The following is a 19,771-nucleotide window of genomic DNA, read 5'->3' on the forward strand; positions in this document are numbered from 1 at the left end:
ACATCAGTATGGGAAAAATAGACTCTGTGGTCTACTTGAGAGTGGAGGGAGAGGGATGGGTTAAAAAAACTACTTAACTGGGGGCGGCCTCTACAGCCGGCCCCGCTTGTCTCTCACAGGATCCCTCCTCCTGCTCCTGGCATGCTCCTGGCAGCCATGAGTCCGCCCGGTTGCATGCCCACTCGCCTCTGCCTGGAGGAGTGCTGCCGCGGGGGCGCGCCCCAGGTCCCCTACCCTGAGCCCTGATGCCCAGCTCCAGCGTCAAGATGCCAGAAGAACAAGAACCCAGCGCCGGCCTGACCTACCCAGCGCCTGCGCCCCAGCCTGCAAGACACCGAGCCCTCCTCTGCTCTGCGTGGTGCGTGGAGGGGCCCCTTCGAATGGATCGCAGCCGCTGCCACCATAGCCGCCACCATAGTCGCTGAGGCAGGCGTCAGTGGGAAGGACCTGAGAGTGGCTTTCCCAGCCGGCTGCCACACAGGACCTCTGGGTGCTTAGCCCGCCCGGCCGAGAGCTCTAAAGTCAAGGCATGACTTAACAGCTTATCTTGTAGGAGAACAGCTCAACTCAAAGGCAGATTGCTAGTTTGGAGTTTATTACAAGCAGAACTGCTATGATGTGCTTTTAGCACTGAAGTGAACTCCATTGTAAGTACAGAAAGTGGCATCTCTGCTTTCCCCCAGAAGCACAATCGTATACACCTTGCAGACTTGAATCACTGAAGATGTAAGCCAACTGTTACTCTGAGTTTCGGAGACCCCCTGTGGACAGCATGAAGCCTGTCCCTGATCAAAGTCTTAGTAAGCAGGAAGGAGTCAAGGTTAAGGAATGCGTCTGATTACCCTGAACTGTAGTACCTTGGAAAGTGAACCAAGGCTTGAGTTTTGTTCTGGAAGCCTGCCTTGCCTGCTTCTGTAATCTGGCGCTCTGCATGTGAATCTTGGATCTATATGGACACCGCTATATGTTACTGTCATGATTCTCTGCTCTTCCATAAGCTCAGACTTGGCACCTTATTTTACTTCTGAGCCACCTCTACCGTCCAGAAACGTGGTGGACCTGTAGAACTACATTGTTCTGCCAAACCTGTGACCACTCATAGCTCATGGTTGCATAATGCAAAAAAGGATAGAAATATGGAACATACAAAGCTTCATCAGGGGACTTTGACAATGCTTTCTCTGAACTTCTCTCTTTTGGGTTTCTACCAATCCATTGCCAACAATAGCGTTGGTATTATTTTGAGTGGCCCTGTAACAGTATCCGTGGCAGTTTTTGGTGATTTTGGTTCATCCACAAAGTATGTTATTACAGAGGAGGAAAAAGTGCTGTCAGGATAATAGAAACGATGTCAGCTGTGATCACGCAGAAAATCCAGAAGAGTTCAGCAGAGGAGACAGCTGTGTCTATTCAGAAACAGACAGCAACATTTTACGTTGGAATCCTCTTATTCTGCCACCTATCTCAGAGGACTGTGCTGAAGAGACAACATGGCCTCCGTCTGGTGTTCCTTTGCACAGCCCCTCAGGGGTCCTCCAGCAGCTCCAGGAAACTGGAGGATGTGCAAACAACCAGTCATGTTCCAACTTCAATCCTGTAACTAACTGCACAAAACAGGCCTGGGAGTGAACTGTTTGAAGGACCTTAATTCAAATCAGAGAAAATCACTATTTTTTTTTTTGTAGCAAAATGTCATGTGAATGTGTCTTAAAGTGTGAGCCCTTTTATATTATTTACGCCTTAAAAGTTTTCTTACCCATTCCTTCCTTCCTCTCAGGAAGAAACAACCTTGTTTTGCATAGCTTTCAATCACCTGGAGGGCAGAGGGATCATTCCATGTTTTCTAACAACCATAGTGGCAGTAAGAACTCCTCATGCAAACGATTCCATCTCTTGGATGCTTCTGCTCAGAGGAAATGCAGAGGCCAATTGAAGGTTGCCACCAGTGAGGTTTTCAGGTGGAAAACTGTCTTTTAATAGTGTATTATCAAACTTTCTGAGAACACTTTGAAGTCAACCACAGTTTTGACCCAGTGTTTATAATAGCAGACCTGGCCGATGAATTTTTTAAGAGTGCCTTCCACCAAACTGGTAACGTGACCAGACGACTTTCTCTCTATCTGCACGTAGGCACAAGTGATGTTCAGTCTTCTAGGCACTAGTCATAAGTGGTGTCGTGGACATGGTAGAGTGTGAGATGTAGTTGAATGATTGCAGTATGCAGAAAAGGAACCAAGACCAGAGAGACAAATAATGCCTTACTATCCCTCTGCTTTAAAATTACATTGATTGATAAAATGGCTGGTATGGGGCTCTTTTTGACTGCTTCTAAGAGTAGGAACAAAATAAGACTTTAAGTCGTGGCTTGAAAAGAAAGATACACATTTTCAGAAGAAAGAAATGGGAGGGCTGCAGGGAACCTGTCTTGGAGGGAGCTCTTCAGTCAACTCCATTAGCCTAGGAGCGTGCTCATGGTGTCACACTGCCAGTAAGTAGTCACTCTCTCACTTCCAACAGGGGCAACAGCCTGAAGGTGTGAGTGTCAGAAAATACTTACTTTGGAAGAAAAGGTGTTTTGTTGTTGTTGTTGTTGTTGTTGTTGTTTTCTTCCCTGAAGTTTCCTGACTTTTTTTTTTTTTCAGAATGTCTTCCTTGTAAACAGGCACCTAAAGCATTGGTCAGCAGAGTTCCTGATGACTGCTGCCTCTGTGTGACAAGGACATTGGCGCTATCTTTGGAAGGCTATTCTCCACATTAATAAATGATAATAATATATTTTTTAAAAACTACCTATTGGGTACTATGCTGACTACCAAGGTGACAGGATCTGTATTCCAATGACAGCAGTAATGCAAACATACAATTCTGTAGCCATTTATATTTTAATAGCATTATACTCTTTTAACCATCCTCATCTTGTATATAATCTCATTGTATATTAGAATACAGTTATTAGAGCAATAAGGAAGAATGGATAAATATAGTCAGCTTTTTGTTTTTGTTTTGTTTTGTTTTTGAGACAGGCTCTCACTCTGTCACCCAGGTTGGAGTGCAGTGGTGAGATCACAGCTCACTGCAGAGTCGACCTCCCCAGATCAAGCAGTCCTCCAACCTCAGCCTCGCAAATAGCTAGACTACAGACTGAATTGTCATGCCTGAGTAATTTTGTTGTTGCTGTTGTTGGAGAGACAGGGTCTCACCCTGTTGCCCAGGCTTCTCTCCAACTCCTGGCTCAAGTGATCCTCCCACCTCAGCTTCTAAAAGTGCTGGGACTATATATATATAATATACATGTATATATGTATATTTTCTGTATATATAATAATAGTCCTTGGAAAATTAGATTACTACTTGAAAAAAATATATATGAATGACCGCTTTGAAATATATGTATTTTATATATATACATATATACACACACACATATATATGCATATATATGCAACCTTCCGGTGACAGTAGGTACGCTTTTGCCTTCTGAGATGAACATATTCATGATGATAAATATTTACTATGAATTCAGCTAAACATGAAACTCAGCAATATTCATATCTATTTTTCTCTATTTCTACCTAAATCTGTATTTGAAAAGTTGTGCCTAAGCCTTCCTAGTTAGTTAGATTTTTATCCTTTACCATTCAATGCGTGTGTGGCTTGGAGACTGTTTTCACAGATCAGGAAGTTGACAATTATGTCCCACATTCAGTGGACTAACAACTCAGAGATCCTCTCTGTCATTAAACTTTTAGATCAGAGTTACTCCTTATAGATGGAGTCAGCCTTTTTTAGACTTTGTCCTCAGCAATCCTCATTAAAGGAGGCATTATTTTCTTGCTTTAAATAAATTAAAAAAACACATATCAGAAACTTTTGATATGTTTGTTTTGTGCCATATTGCCAGTAATTAAATTAAATACAAGAAAATACACCATTAAATATGATATTTGATATACAGTTGGCCCTCCATATGATAGGGTTTTGCACCCATGGATTCTCATCATGGATTTAAAAATTTCAGGAAAAAAATTGAATGATTACGTTTTCACTGAACATGTGCAGACTTTTTTTTGCTTGTCATTATTCCCTAAGTCATATAGTGTAACAACTACTTACATAGCATTTACACTGCATTAAGTATTTTAAGTAATCTAGAGATAATTAAAGTACATTGGAGGATGTGCTTAGGCTACATGCAAATACTTCGCCATCTTATGTAAGGACATCTGAGGATTATTAGCATCCAAGATTTTGGTATCTGTGGGGAGTCCTGGAATCAATTTCTAGTCGATACTTAAGGAAAGGCTTCATACCAAGTTAACATGACCAAAATATATGTATTTCTGATAATAAGGATATTTTACTGCACATGTATCTTAAAAATTTCAAAGACCTAAATAAATTTGGAATTTTATTAAAGTGTAATGAGGCTTCTGAGTATTCTGTATTTTCTGAAGCAAAAAGTGAGTCTTACTTTCTATTCTGGTAATGACATGTTCCCAGGTAACTGTCTGTAGGATGCCATCAGTGAAATTACTCAAATCTAACAGGTTTTCAGTCTTTTATCTGTATCATTGTCATTCTGTTAAGATCTGTGTCCATCAATAGTTTGTTCCTGAGCTAAAGAAAATTGACTGAGCCTATCAACTTGATAAGCGTCCAATTTATATCTTCATTAAATAATATTTCTCAGTATCCCTGTTGATTGTGGTTACATTCAGTAGCCAAAATCAATGGTAATACAGGGTAAATTTGGTAGCCTTTTAAATAGTTGTATCATATGTTTTCATCAATTAGTTTGTGCATTTATTCTTTTATTCAAACAGACAATTATTGAATATCAGTTATATCTTAACCATTGTCTACTTTCTTGGAATATAACTGTATGTAGTACAAACACAATCCTTTTCTTGTAATTTGAAAAGCAGAAAATAAGCCTACTATTACATTGTGAGTTTTACAAAGAAAAGTATAAGGTTTTCTGAGTCTTTAAAACAAATAGCCTAATCTAGCCCAGGAGCTAAAGAAAGAATTCCCTGAAGAAATATTGGAACTTACACTTGATGAAATGGGACTTAGCAGATGTGGAACAGAGAAAAGGAAGTTCCAGTTCAAGGGGAAGAACCCTGTGCTCTTGCATTAACCCATCAGTTTGGATAAACACACACAGGTATTCATTTACCTGGGCTGGCTTGGAAATCAAGGGAAAAAAAAGATACAGCATAAAAGAAAAGACATGCGCAGTATTCTAAGAGAGAGTAGTTTAATGAAAATCAAAACAAATGTATACCTCCACAATTTAAAAATGGTACAAATTTTATAGAAACAGATAAAGAAAATCAAGTAGTCAGTAGGTTAGCATTTTCAGAAGATGGTGTTTCTGATACCTTTAGTCATGTTACTGACCTATCCCTGATTCTGTGAGTGCAAAGCAAAGCACAACAAACATCTAAGAGTGTAAGGGAAAGAACCTGAGAGGCTACAAATGAGAAACCTGTTGGCCACATTAACAAAGCTTACCATACCAGATTCATAATCTAGAAACATCCCTATATGTCCTAGAGGCCTTTCTGTATATTGAGGTAATAGTGGGGAAGAGGTCTTGAGATGACACCAGTAGCCTTCTTGACACAAAATGTAGAAAAAATTTCTTGGAGTTAAACAGCATGTCATTTCTCATAGTCCAAGAATCGTTGCAAAATCCAACAGCCCAGTTCCAACACTGCCCAACATCCACCTCTCAGTAATATCTTCAAAAGTGAATGGCAGGGCTTGCCATCAAGAAAACAGATTTTGTTGGAGCTGGGGCAATGTTGAGATCATCAGAAACAAAGAGTAGCTGTCTCAGAACTTCAAACGAGGGAGATGTAACAAGTGGTTATTTTATTATCCCAGGAAATATGTGCTGCAGGAATAAGAAAACGGTCACATGAAAACATAGTGTTATAAACTTCTAATGGACGTGGGCTTTCCATAGTGTCTACATATGTCAGGTTGTCACTGGAAATATGGGTCAGGACAGCAGGAACACTCGAGAAGTTTACTAATGTTCAAGGGTTACTCCATATTCATAACAAGCAAATCCTGAACCAGAAAAATGGGGAAAAATTACAATATTTTTTGGAATCTATAAAGAACAGAAATTATTGCTAAGCTCACATGCCCTAGAACATTTAAATTTGTGGAATTTTTAATAATTCAAAGTGAGTAGCAAAAGCAGCTTGCTCTTATTCTCAGAAAAATAATGTAAATAATAACTCTTATTTTAAATAACCACTTTGTCTCAGATTTATGGATTTTTCACTGAAGCATGCATAGGTATAATAAAGTAAAAGAAAATCCACATATGCTTTTGAAAGATTTCTTTGTGAGAATTCTCTGCCAGAGTATCTCTTGAGAAAGGGATAAATCCAGTGAAATTAGTTGCCAGTTGACTTTGTGGCTGTTGTTATAAATATTCCTCTAATGTTTTTAATATCGTGGATGATTATACAAAGTATTTTGTGTATTGTTATACACCACTGTAATACTGAGTGTCAGTAACAAGCTGGGGCTTGACAAGCTTAGCTGAGGCAGGCATCCTGCTTCCTCAGACCCAGCTTCCCTAAGTGCACCCTACAGCCTTTCCATTTGAAGTTGGAATCCACCATCTGCTACCTACAAAAGCCCCAAATCCTTGAGGGTCTTTTCTTTTGCTTCTTTACACCCTGCTTTCACCATACACTGTCAGAAATACTTACCCCTCCCCCATAAGTCCTGGCGTAGTTTGGGGCTGTTATGTCAATTTCTTTATACACTTTGACAATTAAAATTGGAAATGGTAATTTTCTCTATGTGATTTCTCTATAGTTCCTTGAAAATAATAGTCCTGCCTAACAAACAAACAAAATCTTTCTACCCTTTAAGAAGGGGAAGACTAAATATACTATGAAGGAGGGTACATTTTCATAAGAAACTATGTTCCCACTTCAGTATTAGACTGATCACTGTTACAGTCCTCAAAACTTGAATATAGGAAGAAATTTACCTTTCTAACACATTTCTAAAATTAGGTAAGAAAGAATAGAGAAAGTCTTAGCATTCATCACAAAATTCATAGTGAAGGCTTAATTTATTAGATTCCTATGGATGGGTGAGCCCAAAGTTTATAGCAATTGGTATCCAGGAAATGGCCATTGAGGAAATATATTGCATGGATTCCCAAATTTCTAAATATCTGAATATATTTAAATACAAATTCAAAAACCTTCAAATAAACTTTTTTACTGCAGTTTTTCAGCAATTGAATGAATTTTGAAAGGAAATTTTTTTCTGGGGTGTTTTCTACTGTTTTTGTTTGTTTGTGTTTTGCTCCTGGATCAAGAAAAACTGACTTTGTCTCTTTTGTTACTAGACAAGCAATTCACTTTCAAGCATCATGAAAGCATCATTCCAAACACATCACAGAAGGCAAAGAGAATGAGGTCATTTTTCCCAGTGGACTCTCTTGTTCTTAGTCCTAATCTGGAGCAGCTCCAGGTCTGGTTTATGGTACATTTCCTTCAGTTTCTTATACATTCCTCCTACGGCTTTCTCCTTTCATTTCATTCTGTCTTTACTGTCTTTACTTCTCTTTGCTTTCCTATTCCAGTCTCTCCAAGTGACATTCCTCTTCCTCATAAAGCAAATGACAAACTCTGCAATACACAGCATGAATCATCTTCCTCCGTAGATTCACATGACCCTGAAGTAATAATGAAATCATTGGAACACATAGTCTACTTTTATTCATGCCTTTTTATTTCTTGTTTTATCTTAAGATATTTAGCAATTTGTTGCAATGAATGAACCAAAAATTAGAGACTGGTTTCTCTTTTGTTTCTTCCTTTTCTTTCCTTCTTTTCTATGTATGTATGTATGTATATATGTATTTGCACCAGAAGTCAAAATCTGGCCTTCAACTCTTTGCCCTCAAGTATCTACACTTGATTTAAAAATGGTAGCTTATGATTTGATAATTAATTATCTTATAATACACAAAAACCTCATTACTAAATCCGTTTAGTTTCTTTATTCTCAAATATTTTACCTGTACGCTGATTTTTTATTCTCAAAAACAATAGCGAATATTACTTCATAGAATGACATAAGATGTTTCCAAAATTTTTTCTTTTAGCAGTTCAAAAACTACCTGCTAACCAGAGCCTGACTCCATTAGTGCAACTTGCTTCTTCTTTTCTAAGGCTTTGCCCTACACATAGAAGCTGACTTCCATGCTATTCTCAGAGACATTATTCAACAGACAATCGCCTTCCAATATTAATTTCCTCTCTCACTTTCTTGTTCTCACTTTATCTTTGTTATTTTCTCTCAATTTTAAAACCTACTTTATTTACTCCCACTGTTTCGAAATAAAACTAAATAGCTACATTGACCCCATATCTTCACTTGATTTTTGTGCTATCTCCTTTGTCCATAACAAAGCATATTCCTGACCACATGAGTATGTTCTCTGTACTCATCTGTGAAACTTTCCATCTTTCTTCAACTCAATGAAATCTTTCATACCCAACAGTTTACACAAACCATGTTCTTTATCTCACCACCAATATCCTTTGAACTACATTCTTTATCTGACCACGAACTTCCTTTGCTAAACACACATATTTTGATTCCTATTATTTCTAGTCCTTTCTTCTGTAAAACTCATACAAACTTGGTTTCTGAAAATTATTTTTAAAAATAAAATAAAACCTTCTCTCCTATTTTTCTTCTATCAACTACTCGTGTTTACCAGTTTTTCTTTCCTAGCCTGGCCCATTAATACATGGATTACAGAAGGTGTTTTAATTAACCCCACCCCTCCACTGCCTCCTTGGCACTTTCCTGATTAACCTGAAAGCTCCAGAATTGGGGACAACTGGTTCCCCTTTCATTCCCCCATATGGAGGTCGGGTTGGGTGGCCTCGCAAAGCCCCAGCTGCCTTTACATATTTTGGTAGTGGTTCAATTGTCTTTCTGGAAAATAATCATTTCAGATCACTAATTTAACCCATCCACTTTCTCTTACAGATACAAAGAATGTGCAGGGAGAAAGCAGAGTTTTCTTTAATCTTGGAGCTGTGGATGATGGACAGAGAAGCTGACTGCTTTCTTTCTGCACACTCTCTGAAAAAGCCTTAGTTCCTCCTCCCTGCACTCCCTGCAGCCCCTCTCTTTACCCTCCCAAGACCTTTAGTGCTCACACTTTATCCAGCTCATGTAGATACTGTTCCCAGTAACCAAAATCTCCCGCTATTATTAACACAAGAGGAATAGAGGAGAAATCCATCCCCCATCCCTACTCCTGTCAGAGCAAGACAGCCACCCCAGAATTTTCCCACTAGTAATAAGGAATAGTCAAGATCAACCCTTTGGGTGCATTTTTCTAACCTCCTTTCCCAAGTGTAGCTGACTTAATTGAAACATTTTCTAAAGCCAAAAACTTGCACTTGAATTTGCCAATCATTTGCTGGAGACACCTCGTGGTCCACAGTACCATATCTGAGAGTAAACCACACAGTCAGGTAATTAGCCATTGTGAAAGATGGGGGTGGTATCTGCTTGTTATTAGGGATTCTATACATTTCAGATCTCTCTCTCATATATGCAATATATATATATGTAACATATTATATATGATACTGGAAGTAAACTACATATTAAACAATATATAACACATATATTCATGTATATGTATAATATACGTATATATTATATATAGCTAAAGACATAGATACATAGATATGTAGATAGATATGTACCTCTAGCTCTACCTATGGTATTTCTTTCTCACTCGTCGTCACTGTTGCTCAGGCTGGAGTGCAGTGCTGCTATCTCACTCACTTCAAATTTTGCCCTCCGGGTTCAAGCTATTCGCATGCCTCCGCCTCCTAAGTAGCTGGGAGTACAGGCATGTGTCACCACACTCTGCTAATCTTTGTATTTTTAGTAGAGAGGGGGTTTCACCCTGTTGACTAGGCTGATCTCAAACTTCTTACCTCAAGTGATCTGTCTGCCTGGGGCACCAAAAGTGCTGGGATCACAGGTGTGAGCCACCACACCGGGCTTACAATACATTCCTGGATGAGGTGTTTTGGAGCAAAGATGGGCAAAAAGGCTGCTAGGTAGGGTCCTGGAGGGATACTGCAGGGACCAAGAGCAGTGCTTGGAGGAGGAGAGGATCAGGACATACTGCAGAAGTTGACCTTCAGGAATAGCTGGAGGTGGCCAGGCACAGTGATGGAGCTGGATCCAGTGAGGTGGGGCTGAGATTTCTGCTGGGCCGGAAATGAAGAGGACTGCCCAGAGACACTTCTGTCAAGGTTGCAGCCAAAGAGTATAAGCTCACTGTATCCCTGGCACTAAGGTTCTTTTAAGAACGCTAGTTGTTACTTCATGAACAGTCATATCAAGGCATACTATTTTTGGAAAGGCATTTTCTTCCCTCTGCCTTCTCCTTAAATAAGAAACAAAGAACAATAACAACAACAGCATGTCCTATTGATGCTATTTGTATGGAACGAAACTTGAACTTTTATAAGGTAAAGATCGGTCAAGATAGCTTTCCTAGCATCCTGACTCTAGAGCTCTCCTGTTGATTCCATAAGGTATTCAATAATAAGAGCGTCGACTTTTTGCTCTGTCCTGGTTCTGCTTCTGTCTCCACTTACTTTATCGGGGCCTTCGCTTTTTTTGATCCTATTGTGTCAGCCTTGTTTAATATGTAGTTTACTCCCAGTATATTCTTCTCAGTATGGAATTTGATCCTGGAAGAGAATTTGGGCTGGTTATTTTAAGAGCTGTAGAAGCCATATGGTCCCAGCCTCTTTTTATCTTATCCTGCACTCTTGCTTATTGATGTGTGCAAACTCCCACCCTACTCAGTTTCAGCAGCTCTTTTTTAATTACCTTGCACACTTTCTAATGAATCCTTGTTGCTGACTTGGGGAGTTCTCAAATCTACATGTGTTCTGTTCACCCTCTCTGCTTCATCCTGAAAGGATTCTGATTCCTCATGGATATTGCTGTTGCACCTGATTTGTCTGTGACTATTCATATTTGGGACTTTTGTAGGGTACATTGTCACTCAGTGTTGTTGTAGATATTGTTCATGAATTTTGATTTTGTTATTCTAGATTTTATTGTTTTACTTTAGAGGTTTGGAAATGGTCTGTAAGTATACTGCACCTCTCTAACTTTTCAGAATTTTAAGGTGCAAATTTTGTAAATGTGTAAACAAGGAATGCCTCTAAACTGGATCTCAATGTGTTTAGCAGGTTCCATGAGCTGTGTGTAACAGAAGACCAGAACAAAAGAATTGTAGAAGTAGCTTCTCCACAGGCATCACGGCCTTCTTCTCTTCGAGTGTTTCGGTATGCTGTTTCCTCTGTCTGGACGTCACTTCCACTTCCAATACTTCTTTTTTGAATTAATACTTGTTTTATCAAGGATAAATTTTGATTTAATTGCCTTGCAGAAACATTTTTACATTTAAAAAATTGTATTGTACTTTCTAACAATTGCATTGCATTCAAGGATCTCCCATTATTATGTACAAATATATATATAGTGTGTATACCTATAGGTATACATACACACATACATATATATACACACACATACATATACACACACCCATAGAATCAACACTATTTTTTAAAATTTCTGGTACTTAGGTCAAAGTTGGGATCAAATTCTAGCAAGGGTGCAGGTCTTTATGCATTGCAGATAATATCATTCATTGAATTTTTATTTATTGAATGTAATATATCTTGTTATGTAATATGCATTACTTAAAGGTTTTGTTGGAATTAAATAAAGGAGAAATATGGATGATGAAAGGAATAAAGGGAAAAAAATGTGAAAATCAACCTAACATTTTCTGTAAATCTACTGTGAGATAGGTACTTTATAAGCATTAAGTGTAATCTTTACCTATGTGTAATGTCACTGCAATTTTTTTGCTTTTGTTTTTCGTTTTGTTTTGAGATGGAGTCTCGCTCTGTCACCCAGAGTGGCCCGCAGTGGCATGATCAGGGCTTATAGCACCCTCTGCCTCCAAGGTTCAAGCAATTCTCTTGCCTCAGCCTCTTGAGTAGCTGAGATTACAGGCAAGTGTCACTGCACCCCGGTAATTTTTGTATTTTTAGTAGAGAGGAGGATTCACCATGTTGGCCAGGCTGGTCTCGAACTCCTGACCTCAAGTGATCTGCCACACTCAGCCTCCCAAAGTGCTAGGATTATAGGCATGAGCCACCATGCCTGGCCTAATCTCAATGTAATTTTATTCCCACTTCATGAATGTATAGATGAGGTAACAGAAAAGCGAAGAGATCATTATTTTAACCAATGATATTTTATTATAATAGCAAACTCAGAAGTTCAGTTTCTATTTGTCAGTACTTCTGCTTTTTAAACCAAATAATACCATCTTTAACTCTGAGTGTCATGAAGTCAAGAATTGTACCTTTCATCTGTGTGTCACACATAAGGAGGGCAAGACTTAAAAAAGAGTAGATGCTGAATGAATTTTAAAACGCTGTATTTAAAATCACAAGCAAAGCCCCAACTGCATTTGTACATCTCACCATCTAGCCTGAGCTATAGGCCTTACTACCACTTAGTGGCAAATGTGAATTATGGTATCTTCTAAATTGGAAGTAAAAAGAATCAGATCTTTAAAGTTAATTTTGCAAACTTGATGTTAAGAAGCGAAACAAGGGGCATAATATGCAAATACATTTTCTAAATATATTCAACCCATCAGCCATCTAGAATTCATGAAAAAATGGTGAAAATGCCTAAATCCCCAGAATCTGTAAGAAAATGAAAGTGTGATAGTAAATTTTATGTGTCAGCTTGAATTGGTCTCTGTAAAGTAGGTTTCCCTCCCCAGTAGCCCCTGAATAGAACAAAGGGCAGATGACAGAGGAGTTTGACCCTTTTGTTCCTGCCTCACTTCTTAAGCTAGTACATCTCATCTTATCTTCTCTTACCCTTGAACTGGGGTTTACACCATTGGCTTCCCTGGTCCCCAGGCCTTCAGACTCAGATTGAATGACACCTCTGGCTTTCCTAACTGACCAGCTTGCAGATTGCAGATCATGGTATTTTTTGCCTCCACAATTTTGTGAGCCAATTCTTCATAATAAAATTGGTCTTTCTGGGTGGGCGGATCACTTGAGGTCAGGAGTTCGAGACCAGCCTGGCCAACATGGCGAAGCCCTGTCTTTACTAAAAATACAAAAATTAGTCAGGCGTGGTGGCGGGTGTCTGTAATTCCAGCTACTTAGGAGGATGAGGCAGGAGCATCTTTTGAATCTAGGAGGCAGATGTTGCAGTGAGCCCAGATCGCACCACTGCACTGCAGCCTGGGCGACAAGACACCGTATCTGTCCCTCTCTGTCTCCTCTCTGTATTATTCTATCTCTCTCTCTGTCACTCTGCTTCTCTCTCTATGTTGGTGTTACTGTTTCTCTGAAGGAGGATGACTAATACACTAAGGAAAAATTACATAAATATATGATAAATTTAACAAAATAAATTTTTAAAAATCGATATACATTATAAAGTTAACCAAATAATAATAACAGTAAATAGCAATTTTCTCTTTTTATAATTTATTTCAAATGTACACATCAGCATAATTTTCATGATTTTAAATTCTGTAAGCATTAGATTGAAAGTCAGAAGCAAGCCAAGAACATATTACTTTATTATTGCTTAACATTCTCCTGGATACTTTAATCTGATACATTTAGAGGTATAAAATGGTGAATATTTTCATTATTTTCTGAAACTTATTTACCTAGAAAAAACTTTTAAATAAAAATTTATTAAGATATCTAGGGACAAAACACATGATAGTCAGTGGTTTTCATATAAAAAGTATACATCTACTTCTGTGATGCTTATATTCATGAGAACAAAATATGAAAATAGCCAGAAATGTTTAAGAGAATAAAGGTATACTGAGAAGGCACTAACCTTAGGTTGATTTTCAAACATATTAGTAAACCAAAAAAAATTAAAACAATGTTATATCGGTGCATGAATTCATAGAGCAGATAGTGAAACAGAATAGTGTATTTATCTATATTTGTCTTTCTGTGCATCTTTCTCTCAATCCTGAGTGCTTAAGGTGAGATTCACTTGCACCTGAATCAGCAGAAAATATTTGGAGCTTCAAGAATAAATGCAGATGGCACTTAGAGATGCTGTACCCAATGTCATAAGGGATTCTGTGGAGGAGCTCATTCCAATGAAATAGGTAAGTTTTTATTTTGTGTTTTCATTTTTTTGGAAATGAGAAAGAAAAGTCTCAATGAAAGCTAAGAGTCAGACATATATACGTAAATATTGCTGCCTACTCCCAGGCATGCGAGTGACCAACTCCCTACTTCAGGGAGTGGAGGAGCGAGATATCAAGAGTACAACAATTTTCTTAAGACACCTACCCCACCTTTCATCAAATATCCCCAAGCCTAGACTAAGTGCAGGGGTCCTGAAAAACATTTCCACAGGGAAGGTCGGGGTCCCAGGCTCATGGGTGTCTTCTTACTGCCTTTAGCAGAACAAAAATGAGTAAAGCAAAGCTTCTTGCTTCAGAAATATTCAGTCTAATACAGTGTGTATCCTACACCTAATCATCGCTTCATTCCAGAAGCTTTAATTGCACAAAATTCACTGGGAAAGGCATGATATTTGTCTGTTTTTTAAGGATAAGGTTGGTATTGGCTCAAACTTATATTTATTCTCCGCAAAGAGTCCCTCCCAGGTTTGTAATCCTGATGTAAGAGGGTGCTGCACCAAGTTGCTTCTTTCCAACCTGTCCTACTTTGTGTAGAGGAGGAGAGCGGGGAAGGAAGAAAAGAGAAAAAAAGCGCAAAGAAGTAAAAAGAGGCAGAAGGAGAGTCCCTTTTCCTTGACACGGATGTCATGAATGGGCTTTTGCGGAGAAACTCTGCCTGACCCTGGAGTCTGAGTCAGGCAGAGTCTGAGTCAGGTGGAGTCCCAGTTAGAAGTCCTCTGAGGAAGCTGCACTAGAGTCACTGCCCTGAGACATCAACTTCCATGTCTTCCCCACTGCTGCAGTCTAAAGAGTTACTGCTTTCTTCCTCGTCGCCATCTTTCTTCCTGTTCTCTTCTGGTTCCATGGAGACATGACAGTTTACCCAAATAGTCTGTGATGCCTCTGTTCCTGCAGCCTGGAGCCCCTGCCCCTCCCCAAACCCTTCTTGCAGACCCTTTGCTGATGAGGACTGCGGATCTGTTTGTCTCAAGCTGGGGGCCGGGCCTCCCATCATCGCCATATTCTTACCCTTAGCATAGGTCGATTCTTTGTATGCAGCATAATCTTCAGGTGACAAAGTCTTGAGCCAGAGATCCAATTCCACTTTGTATTCCTTCTGCAGCAACTCAGCCTGGCTCTTGTAATGATCCTTCTGGCTCTGCGGGATGCGCTGCCAGCGTCTGCCAATCTCTACCATGCGCTCCCTCAGGGACAAATGTTGCAGCTCCTTACTTGACCAGGAATCTTGGTGAAACTTGTGGTATCCATTCATGGGGGGTTTCTGAGGCTCTCCATGAAATTTTACCTTCTTGAAAAATTGATCCGTTTTTGGAAGAGACGTCACTTCTTCAATATTTTTCTGAACTTTCTTTTGCACTTTGGTTTGAATCCTCTTGGAGATATCAGATTTCTTGCCCTTCTGGTCTAAATCAGGGTGCTCTTCCCTGAATCGAACAAGTTTTTCCTCAAATTCTTGTTTTTCCTTCTGGAAATCCTGAATATATTTCTGTTTCATCTGCTCTGGGAGCTCCTTGTATTTCTTTGACAGGATTTTGGTCAGTTCCTGGCTTCTCATCCCAGGGTACATTTGGGAGTACTGGGGCCAATTCTCCTTGAAGAAGCGGATATAAGCAGTAAGGGGCCTCTTTGGAAAGTCTGGATGGTTCCTGCCTTTTTGGCTTTTGTTTGTATTTTTAACACATTTCTTAGCTTCCAGGACTAATTTTTTCAAAGTGCTGAATTTTCTCAAGCTGCAAGAAATCTCTAACCATTTGAGTCTGCACATTTCACCAGAAAAGTTTTTAAAAGCTACTTTTCCCCAGTCCATGTGTGACTGAGTTGAGCTGAACGTGCCATTGTCATCAGATGGGAGATTATTCTCCATGCATTCCAGTAACCTCAAGATGTCTGCGTTGGACCAATGGCCTTGGCTTCTAGGCAAAGCCATTTTGATGTCTTTGGCTTACTTATAAGATCCCGGTTATGCAGACACCAGAGTAAGAACACAGAGTTCCTTACTTTTAAGAGTCAGTGGATGATTTCTTTCTGGAAGTCCTGCAGTATGTATGATTCTGTATTTCTGAGGAGAAAGAAAGGAAAGTTACTCTGCTTCATTGGGATTAATGAAAAAAATTACACCCTATTTGCCATATATCCCTTGTATAATTAATTTACTCTTAAGGATATAAATAAAATATAGCCCATTTCTGAATGAAAATCCATATTTGCCTTTCATATGCTACATGCGCAATATTCAATATCTCCGCACCCCACCCCAGCCTTCTTTCTGCCAGATCTCGCATGAACCGATCTTAAATTGAGTTGCATAAGGCAAACACCAGACCACTCATCACTTAAGAAGCTTAATAGAACAGAAATGCCCTGAAGACAGAGTCAAGAGTTAAAGTGGAAGGAGAAATGCCTAAACCGGAAAGACTGTTCATTCTACAGTGCCCTGAGTATCGCCATTTTCTAAGCACAGCCCAAATAGCCATAGCTAAAGGTGCAGATGAGAAGTTAAAGATGCAACAGGACAAGCCCAAGAGCTCCTCCAGACATGCATCCAACTGTTACCTTTTTATGAGGTAATGTGAACCTGTGATAAAAGACTGAATTAAAGATTCTCCAGGACCCATGCATGGGAATGAATGCTTTCTAGCGAACCATACCGCTTCTCCTTTTAAATATCAAGGATTTAATGACAATTATAAAACATTTCAATTTTATTTGGTTAACTGTTCGTCATCTTTAAGCCTCAGTGAAAGTTTGGCTTCCTCCGGAAAGTGCCTCCAAAATACCTGGCATTTTCCATTATAGAACTTGAAAACATGGCAGATCCGATAACTACTGCTTATTTTATTTATTTATTTATTTTTACCAATTTTGTTTTGCCTAAAGTAATTCCTCTGGGACATGATTTCCCAACTAATTCTCCAAATTCTCATAACTCTTTCACTAGTCTTTTTAGGATAATCTTCTATTCTAAGACAAAGCCTAACTTCAGTAAAATTGTGTACAAATACATACAACATTAAATTAAACCAGATCTTAAATAGAGGGTGCATAAGGAGTGTAACATGGGGCCTTCAGGGGAAAATATGCATTAGAAGGGAAAGAGAACAGAGTTAAGATGCCAGTGGAGGTTGAAATTCTGAGAATGAGTTTCAGAATATGTGAGAATATTTTTGAGAACTATTTTTAATTCTCAGTAGAGTATAGAAGGATGTAGCCTTTGAATGACATTAAAAATTCACTAGAAGTATGAAGAATGTTATAATATCACATGCCTCAAAACACAAATTCCTTAATATAGAGATTAAAATGTTTTAAAATACTGGATAATAATTCAAGTCCATATTTGAGGTAGAAGATAAAGAATAGCCATATATCAAATTTATTATGTGAAAAAGACTTTTGGAAAATTGTTCATAATAAATGAAAATATAAATAAAAAATTAAAATTTATAAAAAAGCATTAAAATAAACTGTGAAAAACTTAGAAGAGGGTAAACTTGAGTTATTGAATTTTTAACCTCAAAAATCTGAAAGAAGTCAGTTCATTAGTGTCCTAAAAAACTAAAAATAAACGTAATAATATAACAGGAGAGTAATAAAGAAAAAAGTAACATTCACAAAGGAAAATAAAAAAATTAAAAAATATTTGATTTCATACTTTGTGTTTAAGATCAAAACATACTCTGAAATGGTTCAGGGATAAAAAGATGTCAAACTTCCAAATATATTGTAAGTGATGATTATAAAAAATAAATACATAAATAAATATAAGATGTATTCTAACTCAGAAAAAGGGGAAGTCACATAGACTTGATGTTAGAAAAGAGATGTGGAATACTCAGAATCTGAATTTAGGAAAAGAAGTACTGTCTTCCCAATTGTAAATGTTAGGATGATGCGTATAAAGCAGTGAAAATAAAAATACAGTTGTGTTTTTGTTGTTCTGTGGCTCTTTTATGAGCCAGACATTTTTTCAAATTGCCAGTTAAAGAGTGTGGCCCCCCAAAATATGTGTCTAAGTCCTAACCCCTGAAACCTGTGAATATGACCTTTTGAAAATAGGATCTTTGCAGATGTAATTACCTTGGTAATCTCCTAATGAGATTAGTCTGGGTTTAGGGTGGGACCTAAGTCCAGTGACTCATATCATTATAGAAGAAATCAAAGGAAGATCTGAGACACATCGACAGCCATGTGGAGACAGAGGCAGAGACAGAGCTCACTGGAGCTATGCTGCCACAAGCCAATGAAAGCTAAATGTTCCCATCAGCCACCAGAAACCAGCAGACAGGGAGGGGCTGGATTTCTACTCAGAATCCCCAATGGGAACCAACTCTGTCAACGTGTTGATTTTAAATTTTAGGTTTTCAGTATGTGAGACAGCAAATTATTGTTTCATCTGTGATAGTTTATTACAGCAGCCCCAGCAAACTAATACACAAATGTTTTACACTTATTATTAATATCTTATTTTTCTCCTTGAATTTCTATGAGGTCATTTTATGCTTGCTGTTCTATTACTTCCATGATGAAACTGCGACCAGGTGTGGAGGCTCATGCCTGTAATCCCAGCACTTTAGGAGCCTAAGATGGGAGGATCACTTGAACTCAGGAGTTCAAGATAAGCCTGGGCAACAAGTGAGAAACCACTGTCTCTTAAAAAAAGAAAGAAAGAAGCTGGGAAAAACTAAGAATTTCTACAGGGCCAGGCACGGTGGCTCACGCCTGTAATTTCAACACTTTGGGAGGCTGAAGCAGGAAGATTGCTTGAGCTCAGGAGTTTGAGACCAGCCTGGGCAATATAGAGAGACCCCATCTCTAGAAAAACAAAAATTTAGCCAGACCCACACTTGTAGTGCCTGTAGTCCCAGCCACTCTGGAGGCTGAGGTGAGAGGATGGCTTGGGCACAGGAGGGCAAGACTTCAGTGAGCCTTGATTGTATCAGTGCACTTCAGACTAGGCAACAGAGTGAGACCCTGTCTCAAAAAAATTAACCTTGTCAATTGTATGTGATTGCCCCCTTTTCTGTGTTAGAATACGTCTTTTATTTGTTTACTTTTTATTTTTTATCATCATCACTTGTAAAATACTTAGAAGTTTAAGACATCCTTTTATCCTTGAACCATTTGAGGGTAAGTTTTGATCTTAAACATAATGTATGGACTCCTGTGACTTTGTGAAGCTGTATGAATTCTTAATTTTTAATTTTTATCGATTTTTTTAATTTTTGTGACATAAAAAGTAAAAAATAAAAATAATAAATAAAAATGTATAACCTTCACAAAGTCACGTTTTCTATTTTATAGAGTAAAAATATCAAAAAATAACAAGAGGCTTTGAAAAGAACATTCAAACAACAAAATAGATTTTGTAAATTAAAAATACCATTACATAAATAAAAACTTCAGTGGAATATCAGGAAAATAAAAAAGTGCCTTTGAGCATTT

At 38.4% G+C, this 19,771-nt stretch overlaps 1 protein-coding gene across 1 annotated transcript; it reads right to left on the minus strand.

The window, feature by feature from the left end:
• Positions 1-14,815: 14,815 nt before the first annotated feature.
• LOC129397133 (putative upstream-binding factor 1-like protein 6) lies at positions 14,816-16,256 on the minus strand. The gene has a single exon (XM_055107684.2). The coding sequence runs from the start codon at positions 16,254-16,256 to the stop codon at positions 15,066-15,068; it is 1,191 nt and encodes a 396-aa protein (XP_054963659.1). The 3' UTR covers positions 14,816-15,065.
• Positions 16,257-19,771: the final 3,515 nt, after the last annotated feature.

This window comes from Pan paniscus, chromosome 12, assembly GCF_029289425.2.
Source record: "Pan paniscus chromosome 12, NHGRI_mPanPan1-v2.0_pri, whole genome shotgun sequence".
NCBI classification, from domain to species: domain Eukaryota; kingdom Metazoa; phylum Chordata; class Mammalia; order Primates; family Hominidae; genus Pan; species Pan paniscus.